Consider the following 20,213-nt stretch of genomic DNA (forward strand, 5'->3'; position numbering starts at 1 on the left):
ACATGTGACACTGGGGATTCAAGCTTTGGGCTCCCGCGGGTGGCTGGTGGCTTGGGGGTTGCTGGGTGGGGGCCCCGGCGCCCAGCGGCCTCACACCCTGCCTGTCCCCACAGTGTGTCCCAGCGCCTGCGGGAAGCGGGCGTGCACGGAGACCCACGAGTGCTGCCACCCCGAGTGCCTGGGCAGCTGCAGCGCGCCCGACAACGCCACGGCCTGCGTGGCCTGCCGCCACTACTACTACGCCGGCATCTGCGTGCCCAGCTGCCCGCCCAACACCTACCGCTTCGAGGGCTGGCGCTGCGTGGACCGCGACTTCTGCGCCAACATCCCCAACGCCGAGAGCAGCGACGCCGAGGGCTTCGTCATCCACGACGGCGAGTGCATGCAGGAGTGCCCGTCGGGCTTCATCCGCAACGGGAGCCAGAGGTCAGTGTGGGCGCGGGAGGGCGCGGCCTGGGGGAGGCTAAGGGAATCCAGGGCACTGCGGAGGGCCGGCGTGACCCCGGCTGCTGATGGCGCCAGGCGCGATGGGCAGGTCTTCTGGGTTGGAAGCAGCCCGCCTGGAGGGTTGGAATGAAGTACCTGATTTGCTGACTCAGGTCCCAGGCGGCCCCTGACTCCCTGTGCGCATGCGGGCCTCTCCCCCAGAGCCCGTGGATAGGGGAGACGATAGACTGAGGTTTTCTCACCTCCAGGGCTGCTCAGCGCTAGACCAGTGAAGGCTTTGGAACTGCGGGAGGGGAGACAGAGTGACCCCCCCGACATTCGTGAGGCAGTGAGCAGGCGTAGGCTCTTACCGCTCCGAGCAAGCAGTGTGCTTCATCACTTGCTGCACACACACACACACATACCCCATCACATTGCTACACACAGACACACACCTTAGCGCTGGCTTCTGCCCTCCACTCGGAGCAAGCAGTGTGCTCCGTCCCTTTGCTACGCACACAGCCTTCACGCTCCCTCAGTTTTCTCTGTGTCTCATTTTCCTTCCTGGACATGAAGCTTTGGAAGCAGAGAAGTTCCGGACAGCAAACAGCATCCCTTTCGTGCATGCCAACCCGACTTCTGTGAAACTGTTATTGGTTTTAAGTTTTTGAAAAAACAGTGCCAGGGTTCTTACGAAATGCAGGACTATAACCCTGCAAGCAGGATAAGGCTTGAGACCTGGAGTTGCTGGTCCCATCTCTGGAGCAGAGCAGAGAACTCTCAAGGAGTTCTTCTGATGGAATGGACTAAAAATGCCTGCTTCATGACTACACCAGAGGAGCCTTCCATTTCGGGTTCTTAAAAAATAAAGCTATTCTACAAATATAAAATACCACTGGAAAAGGAAATCTTCATTTTGAGTGTAATGTGTAATTTCCCTTCTGTTTGCTGCCTTCTGTTTCTGCAAACCTCCTCAAGCAACTCTTGGTAGAGGGGCATCTGTTTCCGGTGTAATATTTGGAGATGTTGCTCCTTCCGTAGACTTAACTTCAAATCAGAGATAATGCTCACGTTGTTCCATAATATTAAATGCAGAACACTCTTGCCTGTCATCATTGCTGTAATGTATAAAATTACTGTAATAGTAAAAATTACTCCAAATACTTTAAATGGTAAATGTGCCAAGGATACTGGTGAACTGTGGAGTATACATATTCCACCCAAAATAAGTCTGCCACATTTTGCTCACATTTTATTGGCAGCCCTAGAACTTAAAAAGGCTTTGTCAGTCCCTGGGCAGTGCCTGGAACCCAGTTTAGGCTGCGCCACAACTCCTGCCCAGACTCACAGGACTCGGACGCAACTTTGGCCACTAAATCGCCACCGTTGCGGTTCCTCCCCAAGCTGGGGGCTGAGATGGGGCAGCTAGTGCATGGCTGCGGGCTCATAACTGCTTTGCCCTGCTGGAGTGTTCCTTCTGATGCTGGAGGAATTCAGTTGTTTGCAACCGCCATAGCTGTGGGTGAAGTAGGGGGCGCTGTGCCCGTGACCTCTTCTCCTGTAATTCATTCTTTGAAGAATTAAGCTCTTATTTTTCCTACTCATGCTTGCAGTCAGTTCAGAGTTACAGATCTACCTTTTTCACTTTAAAATAAAACACCATCAAAAACTAATAACACCCCCCCCAAGCCTTTAAGGCCTATTTGACACTTATTTAAAATATTTATTTTTTAATACTGTTTATACCCTCTCTGTACCAGAGTGGACTTGAGGAAGCTTAAACTATAAACATGTAATCAGAGCACTTCCTTAGAAAAACATTTTTTAAAGTGCTAGCTGATTCCTAGACATTTTAAGAAAGGTGTTTGGTTCAGAAATTGCTATTTGAATAAAATGTCAGGGGAAGAAAACACACACTTAACCTGTAACCCGGAAGTTAACCCTCCTGAACATTTATTCCAGAGAAACGAAAACTTAAGTTCCCACAAAAACATGTACACAGCTGTCAGTAGCAGCTTTAACAGCCAAAGCCTGGAAATAGCACAGATGCTCCACAGTAGGTAAATGGCCAAGCAAACCATGATCCATCACACCATGGAATATCAGTCGGCAATAAAAAGAAACAAAGTATTCAAACACACACAACACGGATGGATCTCAAGGACATTATGCTGTGGGGGAAAAAAAAAACAGTCTCACAAGGTCACACACCAGATGATTACATTTATGTAAGATTCTGAAAATAACATCATTACCGAGATGGAGAAAAGGTGAGTGGCAGCCCCGAGTTAGAGGCGTGGGGGCAGGATGACCGAACGGGCCACACACAGGAGGTGTTGCTGGGGACCGGCTGGCTCGTTGCAGTGATCACTCCGGTGATGAGGTGGCGTGGGAATGTATTGTGCCTGTGTGTTCCCTGGGCTTGATGTTGCATTTTCATGGTGCAGGATGGAGCTGCTGGGGGGAACTGGGTCAAAGGTACACAGAACCCCTCTGTACTACTTTTGTAAGTTTTTGTGTGTCTGTAATTATTTCACACCAAGGTTTTAAAAAGGGAAGTGGGGCATTATATGGTATGTAGGTAAGTTAGAAACAATAAAAGACCAACAGGGAATGCTGAGGAAAACCTGCTGCAAACTCTAGAAGCGAAAATGTTGTGACGTCAGAGAAAGGGGGTACCTCCATTGCTGTGGTCGGCCCATTTCCTCTGGAAACCTTCCCGCCTGTCTTCCCGACATGAAATGAGAAAACAGTAGGAAAACTATATTTATCTGTAAGCTTTTAAACAAAGCCTTTCATCTTTGCCTTAGATATGCAGTAAAGTTCAGTGATGGAGGGCAGTACTTAATGCCTAAGCGCTTTAACTTACACTGCTTTCCTGGATGTTTCTCACTTATCTTCATGAAGTTCGAAAGATCATTCAAGAATAATCATGTAACTATAGTGGCTCTCCAGTTCACCATCCTATTACACACACATCCCATAATGTTGTATCATTTATTCTGTTTGGAAATTGACCCAGCGTCCTGCAGTTCAGAGAGCTGGATTAGTGTTTTGTCCGCTATTCCCTAAATAAGGAAAAGTACCAAGGTCACTCGCTAGTCCCTGGCTGTTGGTGGGTTTGTGGCATGTTCAAGATTGCATGTGAAATAGGAGCTCATTACAAAGCAATGGAAGTTCCTGTTTTTATTGTGTATGCAGCAAAAACAACATTTGGATCAATTTACAAGTTTCTGCCAAACACTGTCAAGAAATTATTTCAGTTGTGCTTTAGCAAGAAAATAATGGATCTGTGCTACAGCACGTGCCTTCTGGAATGCCCCACTGGGCCGCTGGCTGCAGGAGTTAGCTTCCGGTCAGCGGCGGGGACACTGCTGTCCCTTCGGTGTCCCCGTCCACTCTCCCAGCGGCTCCTGCGGGGTGCGCCAGCAGGGCCCACGACCTCAGAGAGCAGCTCTGTTCTTCTTGGGATCCCCTGGTGTCTCCCTTCTGCAAGGCTGTTTCTCTCACGTGGGACCAGCTGGCTCACCAGCCCCAGCCTATGATACACACATGCCTCAAGGGTGTATCATGTGTTTTGTCTGGAAACAGGCAGCACGCTTTTCCTTTGTAGGCAGTTTCTCCTTTTGATTGCCGTTTGAGTGGCTTACCCTGAGGAGGCTTGGCGATGAGAAACAGTACGACCACTCGAAGGCTTCTGCCAGTTGCTTTCTGTAATGTGGACTATAAAGACACCTGGAATAAAAGCATATCTTGTAAGAATTTTCGTAATGTGGGAAGACAGACTCAGCTCTCAGTGTGTTGGGTTGTTTTATTTTCAACAGCATGTACTGCATCCCTTGCGAAGGCCCTTGTCCCAAAGTGTGTGAGGAAGAAAAGAAGACAAAGACCATTGATTCTGTCACTTCTGCTCAGATGCTCCAAGGATGCACCATCTTCAAAGGCAATCTGCTCATCAACATCCGTCGCGGCAGTAAGTATTCCTGCTTCCTGGAAGAGAGGGCCAGACCTCTTGCTTTCCTTTTGTTGAGCTTTTCCTCCTCATCCATGACTCACAACTAAACTATGGGCCTAGACAAACAACATGGTGTGTAAGCCACATGCTGAGGGCCCCTCCTTTGAGCGTCCCTCAAAGATTAAAAAAAAAGAGAGCGGGAGATTAGTCGGCGTTTTAGCCATGGGCACAACATTTGTTTCTGCATACGGTCATCCCTCATCTCTCTTAAGTCACATCTTACGCAGGATATTCATGTCTCAACACATGCAAACCTCAGGAGAGACAGATGGATCAGAGGTGTGACTCAGCAGTCTCCAGCCAGAGCCAAGGCCTCAGAGCTTTAAGTTCAGAGAGTCTTGGTTCCTTGGATATGTGGAAGAGAATGAGCAAGGGAAGGGTTTAATGATATCAGTTTAAAGTTTATTCAGTCCGAAAATGGCCCATCTCCAAATTTACTTCTGACAGCCAAGAGAGGTGCAAGTATCTTACATCAGCATGCATCCAGTCTCACCACCCCCTGTAGGACTCCCCACTATTTGCAGTAGATGGTGTTCTGCGCAATTGCATTTCTGAAGGTTGACTTATTTGGTGATATTTTCAGTTCTGATCTGTAGTTGACCAAGGCTTCTAGTAATAGTGCCTTAAATTCTCTACCACTGGAACCACTTGATGAAGGCACTGATAGTTTCGTAAGCTTGGAGAAATATAGTAAGAAGGTGTTGAGGTTGAAAGGGACTTTTTTCCTAAATTCTTTTTAAAAAAAATTTTATATGGTTTGAGGGGCTTCCCTGGTAGCTCAGATGGTAAAGAATCTGCCTGCATTTCAGGAGACCTGGGTTCTATCCCTGGATTGGGAAGATCCCCTGGAGAGAGTCATGGCAACCCACTCCAGTATTCTGGCCTGGAGAATCCCATGGACAGAGGAGCCTGGTGGGTTACAGCCCACGGGGTCACCCAGAGTCGGACACAACTGAGCGGCTCAGCACAGCACACAGCATTCTGTGCATTTACTTTCCCTTAATATTGATACTATTTGTACAATGAGTGAGTGCTGGTCTTAGGATTTAGAGATGGCAGTGTCAAGCTTTCTGCTTAGTTTTTTTGAATTTTGGATAGCCCTTGATTTTCACAACACCTTTCACCCCTTTGCAACAGAGATAACTGTATTTCCACACAGCTAGAATTTTATTACTTTCATGGTATTCTGAAGTTTTATTCTTTTTGCTCTTAACTAGATTTCCTAATTTCTCAAACAGATTTCTTCATTTCCTAGAACATACCCTTTAAGTGCCTAAAAGTGGTAGTCGCTCAGTTGTGTCCAACTCTTTGTGACCCCATGGACTGTAGCTCACCAGCTCTTCAGTCTGCTGAATTCTCCAGGCAAGAATACTGGAGTAGGTTACCATTCCCTTCTTCAGGGGATCTTCCCAATCCAGGGATCGAACCCAGGTTTCCTACATTGCAGGCAGATTCTTTACTGTCTAAGTGCCTAACCCTTCTTTTATTTTCATATTTCTGTCCTCAAAATAGGAGAAGGAAATGACAACCCACTCCAAGATTCTTGCCTGGGAAATCCCATGGGCAGAGGAGCCTCGTGAGCTGCAGTCCATGGGGTCACAAAGTTGGAAATGGCTGAATAACTGAGCATGCACTCATGCCTCCTCAAAATATTTTTTAAAGCCTTTAATTCGTAAATCAGGAAGTACAGTTTACTATATAGTTTGAGGAGAAATTGGTACATATTTGTGTGTGATCATGCAATGTGGCTTCCAGTTCATGTCCACTGCAGGCAATTGGTTGGCCATCATATTGGAAAGGCCCCTCCTCAGCCTTGACTGAAAGGCGTGAGTCCCAACACGTGTTTAATTCAGCATCTTTTCCTTGAAACATCAACTATAGGCAAATGCTAGTCTTTACAACTCGAATTTCTCCATTTCTCTTGGAAAACCATCACACTGTCCAGAAACATAGGGCCTTGCCCTAGAGGACAGTACCCTTATTCTTTGATGTTTATCAGTTGAGAGCAAAACAGAACCTTTTATTAACTAAGCCTTCACAGGTCATACACAGTACAATTCCATTGGTTGAACCACACCCAATTCATTATAGTATGCCTTGTAATTTTGGCATAAGTTGAACTGAAGTTTCTGCTTTTTATTTACTATGAGAAAAAGGCTGTAAGAGTAAAGAAAATACACTGTTCATACATTTTGTCATTTTTGCACATGTGTTAGCAATGATGTTCCCAACTCTTTTCCACCTATGAGAATCATGTATGTGCATTATAGAAAATTTAGAAGCGTAGAAGTGAATTATTGAAAATTACCTGCCAATAACCATTGTTAATATTTTGGTGCGTTTTCTTGCAGTCTTAGTAAGATAGAGTCTTTAAATATAGATCCCTGTATCTTAGGAACTAGGAATGCAGCAGAAGCAGTTCCTAGTGAAACTGAGAAAACATTGTTTGTTTAGTCATGCCCTTCTACTGTGGAGGCAGCGCTGTTGACAGAGCATATTAGAGATGTTCCCTGGATGTGTCCGCCTTAGCTAATTGGCAGTCTGGTGTTTACAATTTTACATTCTGTTAATCAGCCTGGGAGCTGCAGTCCTCAGGCTTCTAGAAACTGCCTTCTCCCCGCCTGGGGGGCCCATCCCAGGCATTGGGAGTTGAAAGCCACGCTTAGGGAAGCACGTTTTTGACCACGGGCAGGGATCCTGGGAGGCCTCGTGTCTCGGGGCACCAGGGAAACAAGACCTGCGCTTAAGTGCTGTCCACACGGGTCTGCGAGAAAACATGCGTGTACCCCTGTGACAAGGCGCGCAGTAACCCTGTCCCTCTGCCACAGACAACATCGCTTCGGAACTGGAGAACTTCATGGGGCTCATCGAGGTGGTGACGGGCTACGTGAAGATCCGCCACTCCCACGCCTTGGTCTCCTTGTCCTTCCTGAAGAACCTGCGCCAGATCCTAGGGGAGGAGCAGCTAGAGGGGTAAGAGCTCCGCGTTGCAGCAGCTGATGCTCTCCCGCCGCCACATTCGCACGCTGCCTTTAAGGTTTTCTCGTTAAAAAGAAGCAGCCGTGCTCGCGGTGGGGGCGCCCTGCGTGAGGCCGCCTCCTCAGTCAAGATTCTCCATCCTTGTGCCTGGGTCCTGACCCATCCGGGGATGGATGTCTACCTGTGGCTGGCAAAGCAGCAGATGGGGACGCGGCGGGGACCAAAAGCTCCGAGAGGGGGGCTGAACAGCTCACCTCTCCATGAAACCATCGTCCCGGGCCCCTTGCCTCCCTCGGGATGCTGTGGTCCACTGCGTAAAAGCCATTCCACCTTTTCAGATGTGTTGGAACGCCAGAAATATGGAGGCGTATGAACAGTTCATTTTGTTACAAAGAAATCTTGATTCACAGAATTGTTGCTATTGATCAGCTCATAGGATTTGTGCTACTGATAGAACATTTGCCTTGTGCAGAGATGCGCTTTGTGATAAGGGCTTTAGCTTCACCCAAGGCCATCCGTCGCTTGAGGAATGAAAATGGGTGCTTCGATCGCTGTGCGCACGTGGGCAGCTTCCCTCCCGAATTCACCCTGGGTGTTCCTATGCACATGCGCTTCTCTTCACAGGCTCCCCTTTAAATATAATTCTTGCATTGCTTTAAGCTAATGCTTCGAAATAAAAGGAGACATCCATTAATGAGTTAACTCCTTCTAAAGAGAATTTGGGGAAATAATTTAGGAAAGTGAGAGGTGGGAAGGCCATGAGAAAGGTTGTCTTTGCTGATTTATGTGCCCCGATGGATAAAGTTACCACATAAGGGTTTCCTTACAGCCTTCCTGCTTTTCTCAGACTCACTCTCCGTCAGTCTTAAATTCTTAAAATTCCATCATCTGATATAGCCAAAGAGAGGGGGCAGCACTTCATTCCATCCCTGAAAAGCACACTGTCCTCCCCGCTGGGAACCCTGTTTCTTTAGAAACACGTCTTTCTCCTGGTGAATCCACCGAGGCTGCCGCTGTGCCCAGCCCGATGTCTCAGGTCACCGACATGGCAAGCCGAGGCTCTGCCAGTTTGAGGTGATGGTTATTGTTGGTTGTAGTAAATTTTAAAATGGATTTTAGCACAGCTATTTTCCTTTACCTCCAAGTAGGTTTTTCTGAAAACTCTGGTGGTGGTAAGCACCTTTTCTTTAGCCTATTGATACCTGCAAGTTTTCCTTCTGCTTGAGGAGACACTTTTTCCCCCAGGTTGAGCAAGTGATATAGATAGAGGGGAGAGCTAGCAGGAGAGTTCAATTAATTTTTATTAGGAATTATTACATGACGCGATTACCTGTCAGTTGTGTGTTAACTAAAAGTATTAGGCACTCAAGTGTAGCTGAAATTAAAGTGTGATTTTTATTTGCAAAAATATTTATGACGTATTTCTTATTATCTGAATCTTGTGTACAGCCTGAAGCCCCAGTGGGGTCTTCTTACAGATAGATGCATATCATCTTTTAGGTGTGTGGGCCACTTCCAGGCTCAGCGAAGCTTCAGGCCTCCCCTGATCTTCGTACTTCATTTGTCAGGGGATGGCAGTGGTGAGCCTGCCGATCGTCAGTAGCCCTGGTAGCTCTGAGGAGACTGAGCGTCCAGCCGTGGATTTCTTCCTGCCGTTGCTGGGGGGCTCTCTCTCTAGCTGGAGCACTTGGGAACCGAGCTTCTCTTCACAAGAGCTGTGTTCCTTTGACTGCCTTCCTCACCCATGACCAAAATGGTCTGGGGAACCTTGCTTGTGATGAGTGCCCTTGCATCTGGCTTTGGATCGGGTGTGACCAGTAGCAACTCAATTCTGTATTTCTCCTCCTCAGACTTAGGAAGGAGGTTAGGTCCAGCCTCTTCACCTGCTCCTCTCACTCCTATAAGAAGAGTCACACAGATACAGAGAACAAACGCGGGGTTACCAGCAGGGGAGGGGAGTATAGGGATAGGCGATTAGGAGGTACAAACTATTACGTATAAAATGAGCCACAGGAATAAAATGTACAACACAGGGGACATAGCTGATATTTTAGAATAACTACAAATGGAGTATAACCTGTAAAAATTGTGGGGATTTCCATGGTGGTCCAGTGGTTAGGAATACAGGGAATGCAGTTTTGATCCCTGGTCACGGAATTAAGATCCCACAGGCCACGTGGTGTGGCCAAAAAAGTGAACCGTAAAAACTATGAATCACTATATGTACACCTAAAACTACAAAGAATGCACGGTAAACTTTAAAAAGAGCCAATCTTCCACTCAAACCTTAAAAAAGAAGGGAAAGGAAGAGTCCAAAGGACGCAGGAAAGAAGGGAAGATGATAAATAGATGAATGCCAGCAGTGCTGAGTGAACTTTGCAGAGAGCCACAGGGAAAGAAAAGGGGCATGCCATGGGCATGAAAAAGAGTCAGATTTCTGATGAAGAAAGATCAGACAGGCTTCTGAGAAGAGGTGGCTTTGGAGACGGGCCTTGGGGGGTTTCCGGAAACGCTCAGAGAGCAGAGGGTGAAGAAAGGCGTTTCAGGCCAGCAGCAGCAGAGGCAACGAGCTGGGGCGTCCTGGGACCTGTTTGGCAAAAAATGCTGGAGAGGTAGGTGGCATTAGGATTACCTAAGCTGCTATGCACCCAGGTGTGGAGGTTCTAATTTGGATAGGCAATGGAGCCTACTCAGGATGTTTGAGTTACCCGAGTGTTAGTAGAACCTTTCACTTCCATGTGCTTTTGCTGTAAGCCAGGATGACTTTTACCCCAGGGGTTCCCACACTTTGCTATACATAAGAGTCATCCGGGGGCTTTTAAGAAATCCTGATGCGCAAGCTGTAGTCCATCCCAATTCAGTCAGAACCTTTAAGGGTGGGATCCAAGCATCAGTGCTTTTCTAAAGATTGCCAGGTAATTTCAGTGTGTGGCCAAATTGGAAACTGCTGCTTTACCCCTTTATTTCTTCTTCTCATAAGCATGTCCCCCAAACTTTGATTTTTTGCCTAGATATTTTCTTGTCACACTGTTGTCTTAAAGTATGATTTTTCTTATACCTCTCATGACCAAATAAGTGCTTCCACTTGGTCCACTGGGAAGAAAGTTTTATAGCCTTTTGTTTTGATGCTGAACAGACAGATTGGTAGTACATACATCCTTTTTATGTCTCACCCTTTGCTTTCCAAACTGCAACTGAGACCTGTCCCCAAATGTCTCCTGAGTAGCCCAGACTACAGAGTCAAGTCCAGAATGTGAAATTCAAGAGCATTACCTGGAGTAGACCTCTTATTCCTCACTCAGAGTGAGCTGATTCTAGAATCTGATGTCCAGGACCGTGATGGACACAGGGCAAAATCACATGGGAACAGGTGGCAGGGCTGCTTGTCTCTGGATAAAGGGGCCAGACAACATAGGCGGTCTGAAGTTAAGCCAGCAGAATTCAGGTGGCCAGCACTTCCTTGAGGACATCACTCTGTGTAAGGTGGTGTGTTTCTGGAGCCTTAGACGTGAAGACCAAAGTTCTGCTGTTTTGGAAGGAAGTGGATTTTGGAATACACATGTACAAGATTTCTATGAAATGGCTAATTTGTAAGCCCTTGAAAAAGAAGATATTTCTGTTATCTGAAAAAATTTTGAACAACCCTGTTTTGTGATAGCATCAGATAAATGAGTTAAAATCTCAGATTTGTTGGTGCCACCTAGGATAGTCGCCCTGAAAAGAATAAGAGTTAGACGGAGGTGGTGGGTTATAAGGATCGGAGTCTTGGATGCAGTCAGGCGTCTCTACTCAAGTCTCTACCACTCGGCTTTGCAACACTCTGTGCTTTGTTCTATCTTCTTGCAACTCTAAGATTAGGTTGCAACATGGCTATACTTTAACAGTTCTTTGGCACTTCCAAAAAATGTACACTCAGTCGTGTGACTCAGCAGTTCCAGGATCTACCCCAGTATCTACCCAAGAGAAACGAAAACATGCCCCCACAAGACTCATAGGCGTATTATTCATGATACCATCCCCCCTCACCCCACAGCAAATAAAAGCCCCACTGGAAGCAGTCCAAATGTCCATCAGCAGATGAGTGGATAAATAAAACGTGGCACAATGGGTTCCTGCCCAATAGTAATGTCACAACATGAGTGAACCTCAGAAACATCAGGTTAAGGGAAAAAAAGCCAGACACGAGAGACTCCACGTTGTAGATTCCATTAATGGGTGATTTCTGGAAAAGGCAAAACTGTGGAGACAGAAAGCCGTGAAGGGCTGGGGGTGGAATCAGAGGTTGAGCACCACTGGGAACGAAGAGCTTTGGAAGTGCTGAGAGCGAGGAGGGGTGGAGAGGCTCCGACACTGCCTCGTGGGGATGGCTGGACCCCTGTGTGAGTTTACTGAGCTCCAGAACTGTAAAAGCTTACAATGACTGGATTTTTTTTGGTAGATAAATTATACCTCAGTAAAGCTGTTTTTAAAACACTCAAAGAGGAAACATTTTTAGAGTATCTGTTTGGTTCTAGAGACACGTGAATATAAATTCCTACCCTTGCTGAACCCCCAAGGCTGGTGTAAATATTGAGCTTCGGAGGAGATTTGGACATAGTCGAAAGCAGTCTGTTGCAAACGACGGATTAGAGGCAGCCTCTGTGCAAAGACCAAGCCCTCCATCGGCTGCGGAGTGCTGGAGACAACCTCCATGTGCTGGGTTCTGATGCCCCCTAGGGACCGCAGGGAAGAGGCTGCGGTTTTTTTCTCTGAGAAATAAAGGGAATGGTGATTGCTTTTTTCCAGTCTGTCAGTGAAGTTTGGAAAGAGGGAGAGTGTTCATTCCTGCCCCACCCTCCCCCCAGCCCCATCTATCCCAGCTGGGGAGAAGCTGAAAAATGCTTTGTCTAGAGTTGCTGCCTAGTAAGACTGGAGATGACGCTCCAGCCCTGGACCTGGCGTTGTCTTCTAAGTACGAGGAGAATCCCCAGCACTGTACCTTCCTCTGTTTCCCGGTCCTTCCTGCCCTTCATCTGAGCAGGCAGGGAGGTGGTGGTGTTGACAACTCAGAGGTAAGAGAGCCCTGAGACTGGAGCCATAAAGAAAACAGGTGTACAATATGTGCTGGGCATTTAGAATGTTGATGCAGGTAATATGTGGATGTCCTCAAGGAGATAACCTCCCATGGGGGACCCACCCCAAGCATAGGAACAAACATTTTTTGCAACCTTAAGAAGAGCTAGGGAAAGGACACTAACACAGATAAAATCCAGGCACCACGGAGTCTGCGTAAGGGACAGAAAAATAACCAGATAGTTTTTAAAAATACATTTTGAATGTAAAGGCAGTCATCTTAGAAACAATTAGGAAATCACATTTATGGAACAATTGAGTTAAACAGCCAGTTCCTTTAGGAAACAATAAAATCTAAATGTGTTTATGTGAGTGTTGAAGATGTGCAGACAAGTTTCTGCCTTTTCCTACCTCTTAATCCTCACCTGATCTTGGCAGGAATGTGAGGGCAGTGGGGCGCCAGCTGCGGCTGGGAAAACAAGAACAGTATTGACGGGCAGCTCGTGAATGGCTTGGTTATTATTGTGAGGAGGGTTTTATTTTTATTTTCTGTCGCTTACTCCAGCTCTATAACGACCGGGTTTTATTGATATTGGTATCCTGGCTCCAGGCATTCGCAGTGTTGTTAAAAAATGTTTATGTTTACTGTAAAAAGATAATCTTGCTTTTCAAAGTGATTAATCACATACACAGAATTTCAGTGTGCCTGCCATTCATTTGTCAAATTCCTGATTTATAATTCATGCTCCCTCCCCTGGGGAGAAGATGTTTTGTTCAGAAGGTATTTTCGGTTGGCTTATGTTCCCTGCTAGTGAAATTAGTTTACTAAAATAAAAGCCTCATCTTAGGTTGAGTCAGAAGTTTGACCTGGGTAATTGGCCTTCACTCCCGGCTCAGAGGTTTCTGCACCAACAAGGAGATTTTGTCCCTCGCGGTTCCGACCTGGGCACCTGGGAGCCGCCAGACCCACAGGGTTTGTGTTGACACCTCAGAGCATCCTTCAGAGCTGGGACTAGCCCGATGGCCCGTGATGGCAGGCATCCGACTCCACCTGCGGACACCCCTCCTCCAGGCAGCGGCCCCAGCAGCCTGGCAAGGGGGGATCAGACACAGCGAGGAGGGGCGCGGGGAACCCCACGTTTCAGGTCCCGGCCACCCACCCGCACACGTGGCCTTGTGTTGCCTAGGCTGAGCCTCGGTTCCTTTGGACAATATTTCACATCCATTTTCCAGCATATTTCTATGTTGGGGAGCAAGCCCTCACTGGAAGGAAAGGATCTGTTGGCCTGCCCATTTCTGCCGCCTGACTGGGTGGCCCTGGATGTATCTGAGGCCTCAGGTGGGTCTGAAAGGAGCCCCTCTTGGCCCAGAGCTGCCGCCTTTGGGCCCGTGGGCTCACTGTGCCCCTCATCCACCCCAGCCCCGCGGGGTGCAGCCCAGGGCTCGTGCGGGGCTGGGCCTCAGGCCGGGGCAGGTGCCCCTGGGCGCGGCGGCTCCTCCTGGGCCCTGCAGACCCGCAGGGCGCTCGGGTGACGGCGTTCCTCCGCCTGCTGACCCGTGAGTGACGGATGGAGCTACAGAAGGAGCTGAGGACCTGCGTGCGTGCGCGCAGCTCGTGGACCGCACCGCTCGTCCCGGACCCGGTCTCGGAATGCCCCGGGAACTCCCGAGGAGACGGGGAGACGTTTGGGCGGGACCCGGGCTTCCGCTTAGCTTAGCCTGTGGGCTGACTGGCGGGTAGAGGCCTGAACCTCACCGGGCGCCAGGAGGTGCCCAGCATACCCCACCCCAGGGCAGAGGAGCGCTCCGGGCTTCCGCCTGGTCCGTCCTGCCCTGGGAACGGGGGCCGGGGTTCTTCTCTGCTCTGTGTGTGTTGGATCCCTGAGTGGGTCTTGGAAACCACACACCAGGTGGCACCAGTGCCTAGACTCAGTTTTGTAGAGGGCGCTGGAGCGAACCCCAGAAGGAAACAGGCTGGGGCGGGGGCAGGGAGGGGAGGGGCCTGAGGTCTCCGGGGAGCAGACTGGGCAGTGCCAGGACCCTGCCCGCCCGGTGTGCAGAGGCGTGCAGACCCCGGGCTGGAGCCGTCCGCTCGCCTGCTGCCCCGACTTGGTGGGGACGGGGATGGTTTCTAGGGAGACCCAGGCTAGCGGCTGCCCAGGCTGGCTGTCCCCCCGCCTCGCCTTCAGAGGCAGCCGTGTCTGCTGCTTCTGGGTCCACCCACCGGGGTGGACGTCTCGCTTGGTCAGCTTTGGAGCCCCCGCCCCTCATGGTGCTCAGCATCTCTTAGACCAGTGCCTCTCCAGGTGTGGCCCCAGCACGTACAGCATTATCGTCCCCTGAGCGCTGGTTAAAAATGCAGATCCTCAACCCCCCTAGACCTGCTCAGGAGAAAACCCCAGGGTGGGGCCCAGCCCCCAGCCCCCAGCCCCCAGCCCCCAGCCCCCAGCCCCCAGCTCTCTGAAAATCAGCTTTGGCGCCCTGAACTTGTTGGACACTGAGTTGCTGTCGCCTGGATGGGTGGCCTGGGGAGTTGCCCTTCAGGGGCCATTTTTTCTCCCCTACCTTCTCCAGTGACCAAAGTGGAGACTTTTCAGGGTGGGCTGCATCTGGAGGAGGCACTGACCCATCTGCCTGTCCCGTTTTCTCTCCTCCCCGCTGAGTTGCACGGAGGGGATAGGATAGGATTTAACCCCGAGGATAATGGCAGGCTTTCTACAGCAAATATGTAAGCTGTTCCGGTTGAGTAACAGAGCATATCTGTTCTCCCGCGGACTGATTTCAAGTGTGTTGTACATACTCTGCTTGAGAGAAATAACCAGAGGCGTTTCTAGAGAATGATTTGAGTAGCAGCCTCTAGTGTGAGAAGCCTAATCGGGGTTATCAAATTAGTGTTTCGTCTGTTTTGACATTATCCTTGAATCATACTGTTGCTATTGTTAACAGGGACTCTTCCTGCTTAGATACTGTTAATTCCATCTCTGATCGGCAGAGGCGCTGTTTTCTGGAGCCAGGTGGCGAAGAGTCCCAGAGCAGGGTGGCTGGAGGCAAAGGATAAGGGTCTGATGCTGATCTCTCTGCTTCCAGGAACTACTCCTTCTACGTCCTTGACAACCAGAACCTACAGCAGCTGTGGGACTGGGACCACCGCAACCTGACCATCAAAGCTGGGAAAATGTACTTCGCGTTCAATCCCAAGTTGTGTGTCTCGGAGATTTACCGCATGGAGGAAGTGACGGGGACTAAAGGGCGCCAGAGCAAAGGGGACATAAACACCAGGAACAACGGGGAGAGAGCCTCCTGTGAGTGCGACCTCCCGCACTGCGCGGTGGCTTCTGTTCGTGGCCCCTCCTCACTTCACGCAGGCCTCTTAAACCGACACCTGGACATCTTCAAAGGCAGTAGTGAGGCAGATTCGTATTAGTAAATTTTCCGTAGCATCTATCTGTGTATAAACATTTATAAATGGCTTTTCACTTGGATTTTAAAGAGGTGCTTACAGAATACACAGAGTTAAGCATCTTTTATGCTCACGCAGACTGTTGGATTGTTTTCCAGGGGAGAGCTGGTCCTCTCCAGCCCTGGGAGGGAGTGAGCCTAGCCCTGAGTCTCCGGGGTGGAGGGGAGGTCTGAGGGCAGGGAGGCTCATCAGCTGCAGCCCCTGTGGCCATGGGCCCCCAACCTGGATCCTGGTCCCAGCACAGCATGAAAAATGGAGAGAGACTGCCTCCCTGAATTGATAACTGCTTTTTAAATTTAGGACAGTGTAATTATAATCTTATATTGGTTATATGACTTCTGCTTGAAGGTTTTGCCTCTGAGTGGTGAGTTTCTCACCTAACCTTGTATGTAAAACTATTTTTAAAAACGGTGTGCCTCTGTGTGGCTGGATCAGGTTATGAAGGTAAATGCTCTCTCCACCATTGGCTTTTGATAAGGGACAATATGCAAAAAACATGGACTAGCCCCTGTGATCCGGGGTGGTTTGCACACACGCACACTGGCCAGAGAGAATCTTAGAAGCATTGGACTTCATTTTGTGGGCTTGGGATTCACCCTGTGGACTCTCGAGTTGCCCAGGAAGGGATTTTAGAGGAGAGAAACCCGACGCAGAGCTGGAGGGCCTTCTCCCTGCACGCCACACGCCCCCTCACCACGCTCCTGTTTAGACCATCGCAGAATGGATGTCGCATAGCTCTTTCAAAGTGTTTTTCTGCTGAGAGGCAGCCAGTCTGACCTGTTGGATCATGAATACAGTAGCCATTTATTTTCTTTGGGGCGCAAAAATGATGTTTCCTCTGTAAATAACATTTTAGCAGAAACTGCAGCATTTTTTCCATCTCAATCCATCACCTTTTGCCCCACAGACATCTTGGGTTGTAACTGTTGCTGGCCTCTGCTTCACCTCCCAAGGGTGGAGGGTGCAGTGGAAGGGAGTCGGCAAACACAGGGCCGGGGGCGGGAAGGTCCATTCATAGGAGAGCTCGGGTCTCAGCCGGGCGGCTTCCGCAACCCTCCCTGAGCTCTCAGCAGTTTGAATCTGGTCTGGGAGCACGAGGGGACTTGGGACAGCCTCCCTGTGGTGCTCCCGGCCCAGGCTCCTCCCACAGAGGACGGGAGCCGTGCCGAGCGAGGTGGGCTCTGTTAGTGCCCAGTCCATTCCCCGCTACGTGTCGGCACTGCTGGAGCCTCCAGGGAGTTCCTGGAGGTGTCGCGCAGGAAGGTGTCAGTTCCAGGCTCAGACTAAGTAAAGTTCCCCTCCTGTGGCACACCTGCCCCGTTACTGACGCGACCAGGCAGATCCGCAGTGGTGAGACAGGTGTCACTTGTCTAAGAAGACTCGTCCAGCGTCAAGGTCCCCAGCCCCCTCGGTGGCCCACATCTCAGGCATGAACAGAGGCAAGCTCCCTTGGTGCAGCCAGCAGTCCTCTTCCAGGCTATTAAGGATTGCCCACAGGTTCACATCCAGAGCCCCTCGTAAGCGAAAGCAAAGGACCGAGCCCCTTGCAGGCCCTGTAGTGCAGTGTTTGGGTCCTTAGTGGAGACAGCAGGGTCACTGAGACGTTCCAACAAGGGCTTTGCACGCACAGCCAGCTTCAGGGGAGAGGGCCATGGTGCCGGGCAGGTGAGCCCGCGGGAGGGAGGGAGGGGAGGGCGGAGATCGCTGTCCCTCACGCGTGTGCCTCTGCCCCAGGTGAAAGTGACGTCCTGCATTTCACCTCCACCACCACGTCGAAGAACCGAATCATCATCACCTGGCACCGGTACCGGCCCCCCGACTACCGGGACCTCATCAGCTTCACCGTCTACTACAAGGAAGCGTGAGTGTCTGCGCTGCGGATGTCCTTCTGTGGGCGGGCTTCATCCTCCCCCCACCCCCGCTGTCCAGTGACAGCCACAACCACCAGTGACACCTGTAAATGAAAAAGTGTTTTCTCAACGCCTTTCCTTCTCCAGTGGGTGTTTAGAGATGCTTGAATTTAAAAAGTCCAAAGCGAAAAACTTAGTGACTTAGGTCAGTCCAAACATTCAGAAGCTGGGATGGAGCGTGTGGTGGCGGCATCACTGTAGCCTTGGTGCCCTCTAACCCATAGTCCACAGACACCTGAGTTGGGGTGCTCAGCCCCCTCGAGGTGACCCTCAGAGGAGTCCGTAGTCTTCTCCCGTCACTCTCTGTGGCCCCTCCCCAGATGTGGCCCTCCACTGTAGATCATAAACCCTTCAAACTAGGGATGGAGACTGGAGAGAGACTGACCTCCCTGTCCCGAACCTTGCAGGATCTCTCCCAGAATCTGCCAGGGGCATTTCTTGCCCTTCAGGGGCTGCCTGCCCAGGTAGCCAGCACGTCTCTCCTGATGGCAGGGATGTCTTCTTGGTCCGCCCCTCCCTTCCGGTGCCTCCTGTATCCGGGTGGTTGCCTGGGCCTCTTAGTCACCCTCTTCACCCAGGTCCCGCCTTGATGCCTCTCCCGGTGCCTGGCTTCCCTGGAGCTGGAACCAGAGCCATGGTGGCAGCATCTGGTACCCCTTCCCCTGCCACAGCTGGGGCCCTGGGAGTGTCGTGCCCATGAGAAAGTCCAGATGCAGGATCTCAGGCATTCACTGTCCCTGCATGTGGGAGTCACTCATCCGCCGTCACGATGATTGGGAGGGGTGTGTGAATGCCGGTTTCAGAAACCAGTGGCGGTCCAGCCCTTCCATCTGAGGGGCGTGGGATCCCTGTCCAGCTCCGCATCTGTGCAGAACCACCGTCCTCTTTGACAGTCCTACCAGTGCTCTGGCAGGGTCGGCTGGCACTTTCACCAAGGGGTTGACATTAGCAGCTGAGATAACCTGGAAACTAAATATTTGAATGTGATAAAAATACTTAAGCAATCAGAATTGTTTGTGAGCAAATTAGATTTTGGAGGCTGTATTTGAAAAGCCGTTTGTCTGTGGCAAAGGCATTTTCCTCCAGAAGTTATTCTTATCAATGACTGATGTTTGCATTAAGTGACTGCCCTGGTTTTTTCTTTATGGTGGAAAAAAAAATGCCACAGTGGGAAGAGAGGGAAAGAGTATATGTATATACTCTTCAGGAGCAGTGTTTCCAATCTCAGTAATTACAGAACTTACTCTTCCTGAGGCAGAGGGTTTGAGTCTATAGTATATAGAGAACCAACTGCGACCTGGAGCCTGGTAGCTTACTTTGATTCTATAAAGATCTAACTGCTGATATGTTTTACCTAGAATCCCCATTATGAACAGTGGAAGGGGGACACCCGGGGGAGGTTTCTTAGAGCTCCCACGTTAGCACCATAAAGCACTGTCTGAGCTTCGCTGACTGTGTTTCAGCCCCTTTAAAAACGTCACGGAGTATGACGGGCAGGACGCCTGCGGCTCCAACAGCTGGAACATGGTGGACGTGGATCTCCCGCCCAACAAGGACGTGGAGCCTGGCATTTTGCTGCACGGGCTGAAGCCCTGGACGCAGTACGCCGTTTACGTGAAGGCTGTGACCCTCACCATGGTGGAGAACGACCACATCCGTGGGGCCAAGAGCGAGATCTTGTACATTCGCACCAACGCATCAGGTACCCACTCACGGCCCCCGCCGCCCCCGCCTCATCAGCTCACGTTCCTCACTCAAGACAAGATATGCGCAGAGGGCTGTCCCTGACCTGCGCCCATTGTCTCCGCCATCCCGGGCCAGTGTGTTTTTCATTTGTATGCCTTCTCAGTATATCAGTATAATACCTTAGTGGTATCATTTTTTTTCCCTACTCCCAATACCCCAGCCTCCTCCAGGACATCTTCTCTGGACTTGGGACCCTCTTCCATCATCATTCTGATTGTCCTGGACCAGTGAGCCCAGGTCCCCCAGGGTGCTGGGTTGGTTTCTTTGGGGAGGCCCCAACAGGATACAGTCCCCTGGGTTCCCCTTCTTGTTTATTTGGATAGTTGGACCTCTGGGAACTGAAGCCCTGCTGGTTGGTGTTCCAGTTTATCTTGGGCTCACTGGCTTCTCGCCTTCATCCTGTAGCGCCTAGGGTTCCAAGTAAACAAACGCAAGTTGAAAAGCATGAGAGGAACCACGTGGTAGACACTGCACATGATTGCTGATGAAAATGTGCCTCCTCCTCCCCCGATCCCCATTTTCTAAACTACCTCATTTCTCAACTCCAGAGTCTGAAACTAATGAGAGCAAACGTTTGTGTCAATTTTCCAAGTGTATAAATACCAGGTTAGAAGTAGGGAAATGC

General features: G+C 49.9%; 1 protein-coding gene across 1 annotated transcript in view; it reads left to right on the forward strand.

Annotated features, from left to right (window-relative positions):
* IGF1R (insulin like growth factor 1 receptor) overlaps nt 1-20,213 on the forward strand; it is a 314,862-nt gene that overhangs the window by 249,902 nt on the left and 44,747 nt on the right. The window contains exons 3-8 of the mRNA XM_052659610.1: nt 114-426; nt 4,251-4,399; nt 7,270-7,414; nt 15,560-15,774; nt 17,667-17,793; nt 19,306-19,544. Coding sequence (XP_052515570.1) covers nt 114-426; nt 4,251-4,399; nt 7,270-7,414; nt 15,560-15,774; nt 17,667-17,793; nt 19,306-19,544 — 1,188 coding nt within the window. The remainder of the gene's footprint in view (nt 1-113; nt 427-4,250; nt 4,400-7,269; nt 7,415-15,559; nt 15,775-17,666; nt 17,794-19,305; nt 19,545-20,213) is intronic.

The sequence above is a fragment of the Budorcas taxicolor genome, chromosome 21 (assembly GCF_023091745.1).
Source record: "Budorcas taxicolor isolate Tak-1 chromosome 21, Takin1.1, whole genome shotgun sequence".
Classification (NCBI taxonomy): Eukaryota; Metazoa; Chordata; class Mammalia; order Artiodactyla; family Bovidae; genus Budorcas; species Budorcas taxicolor.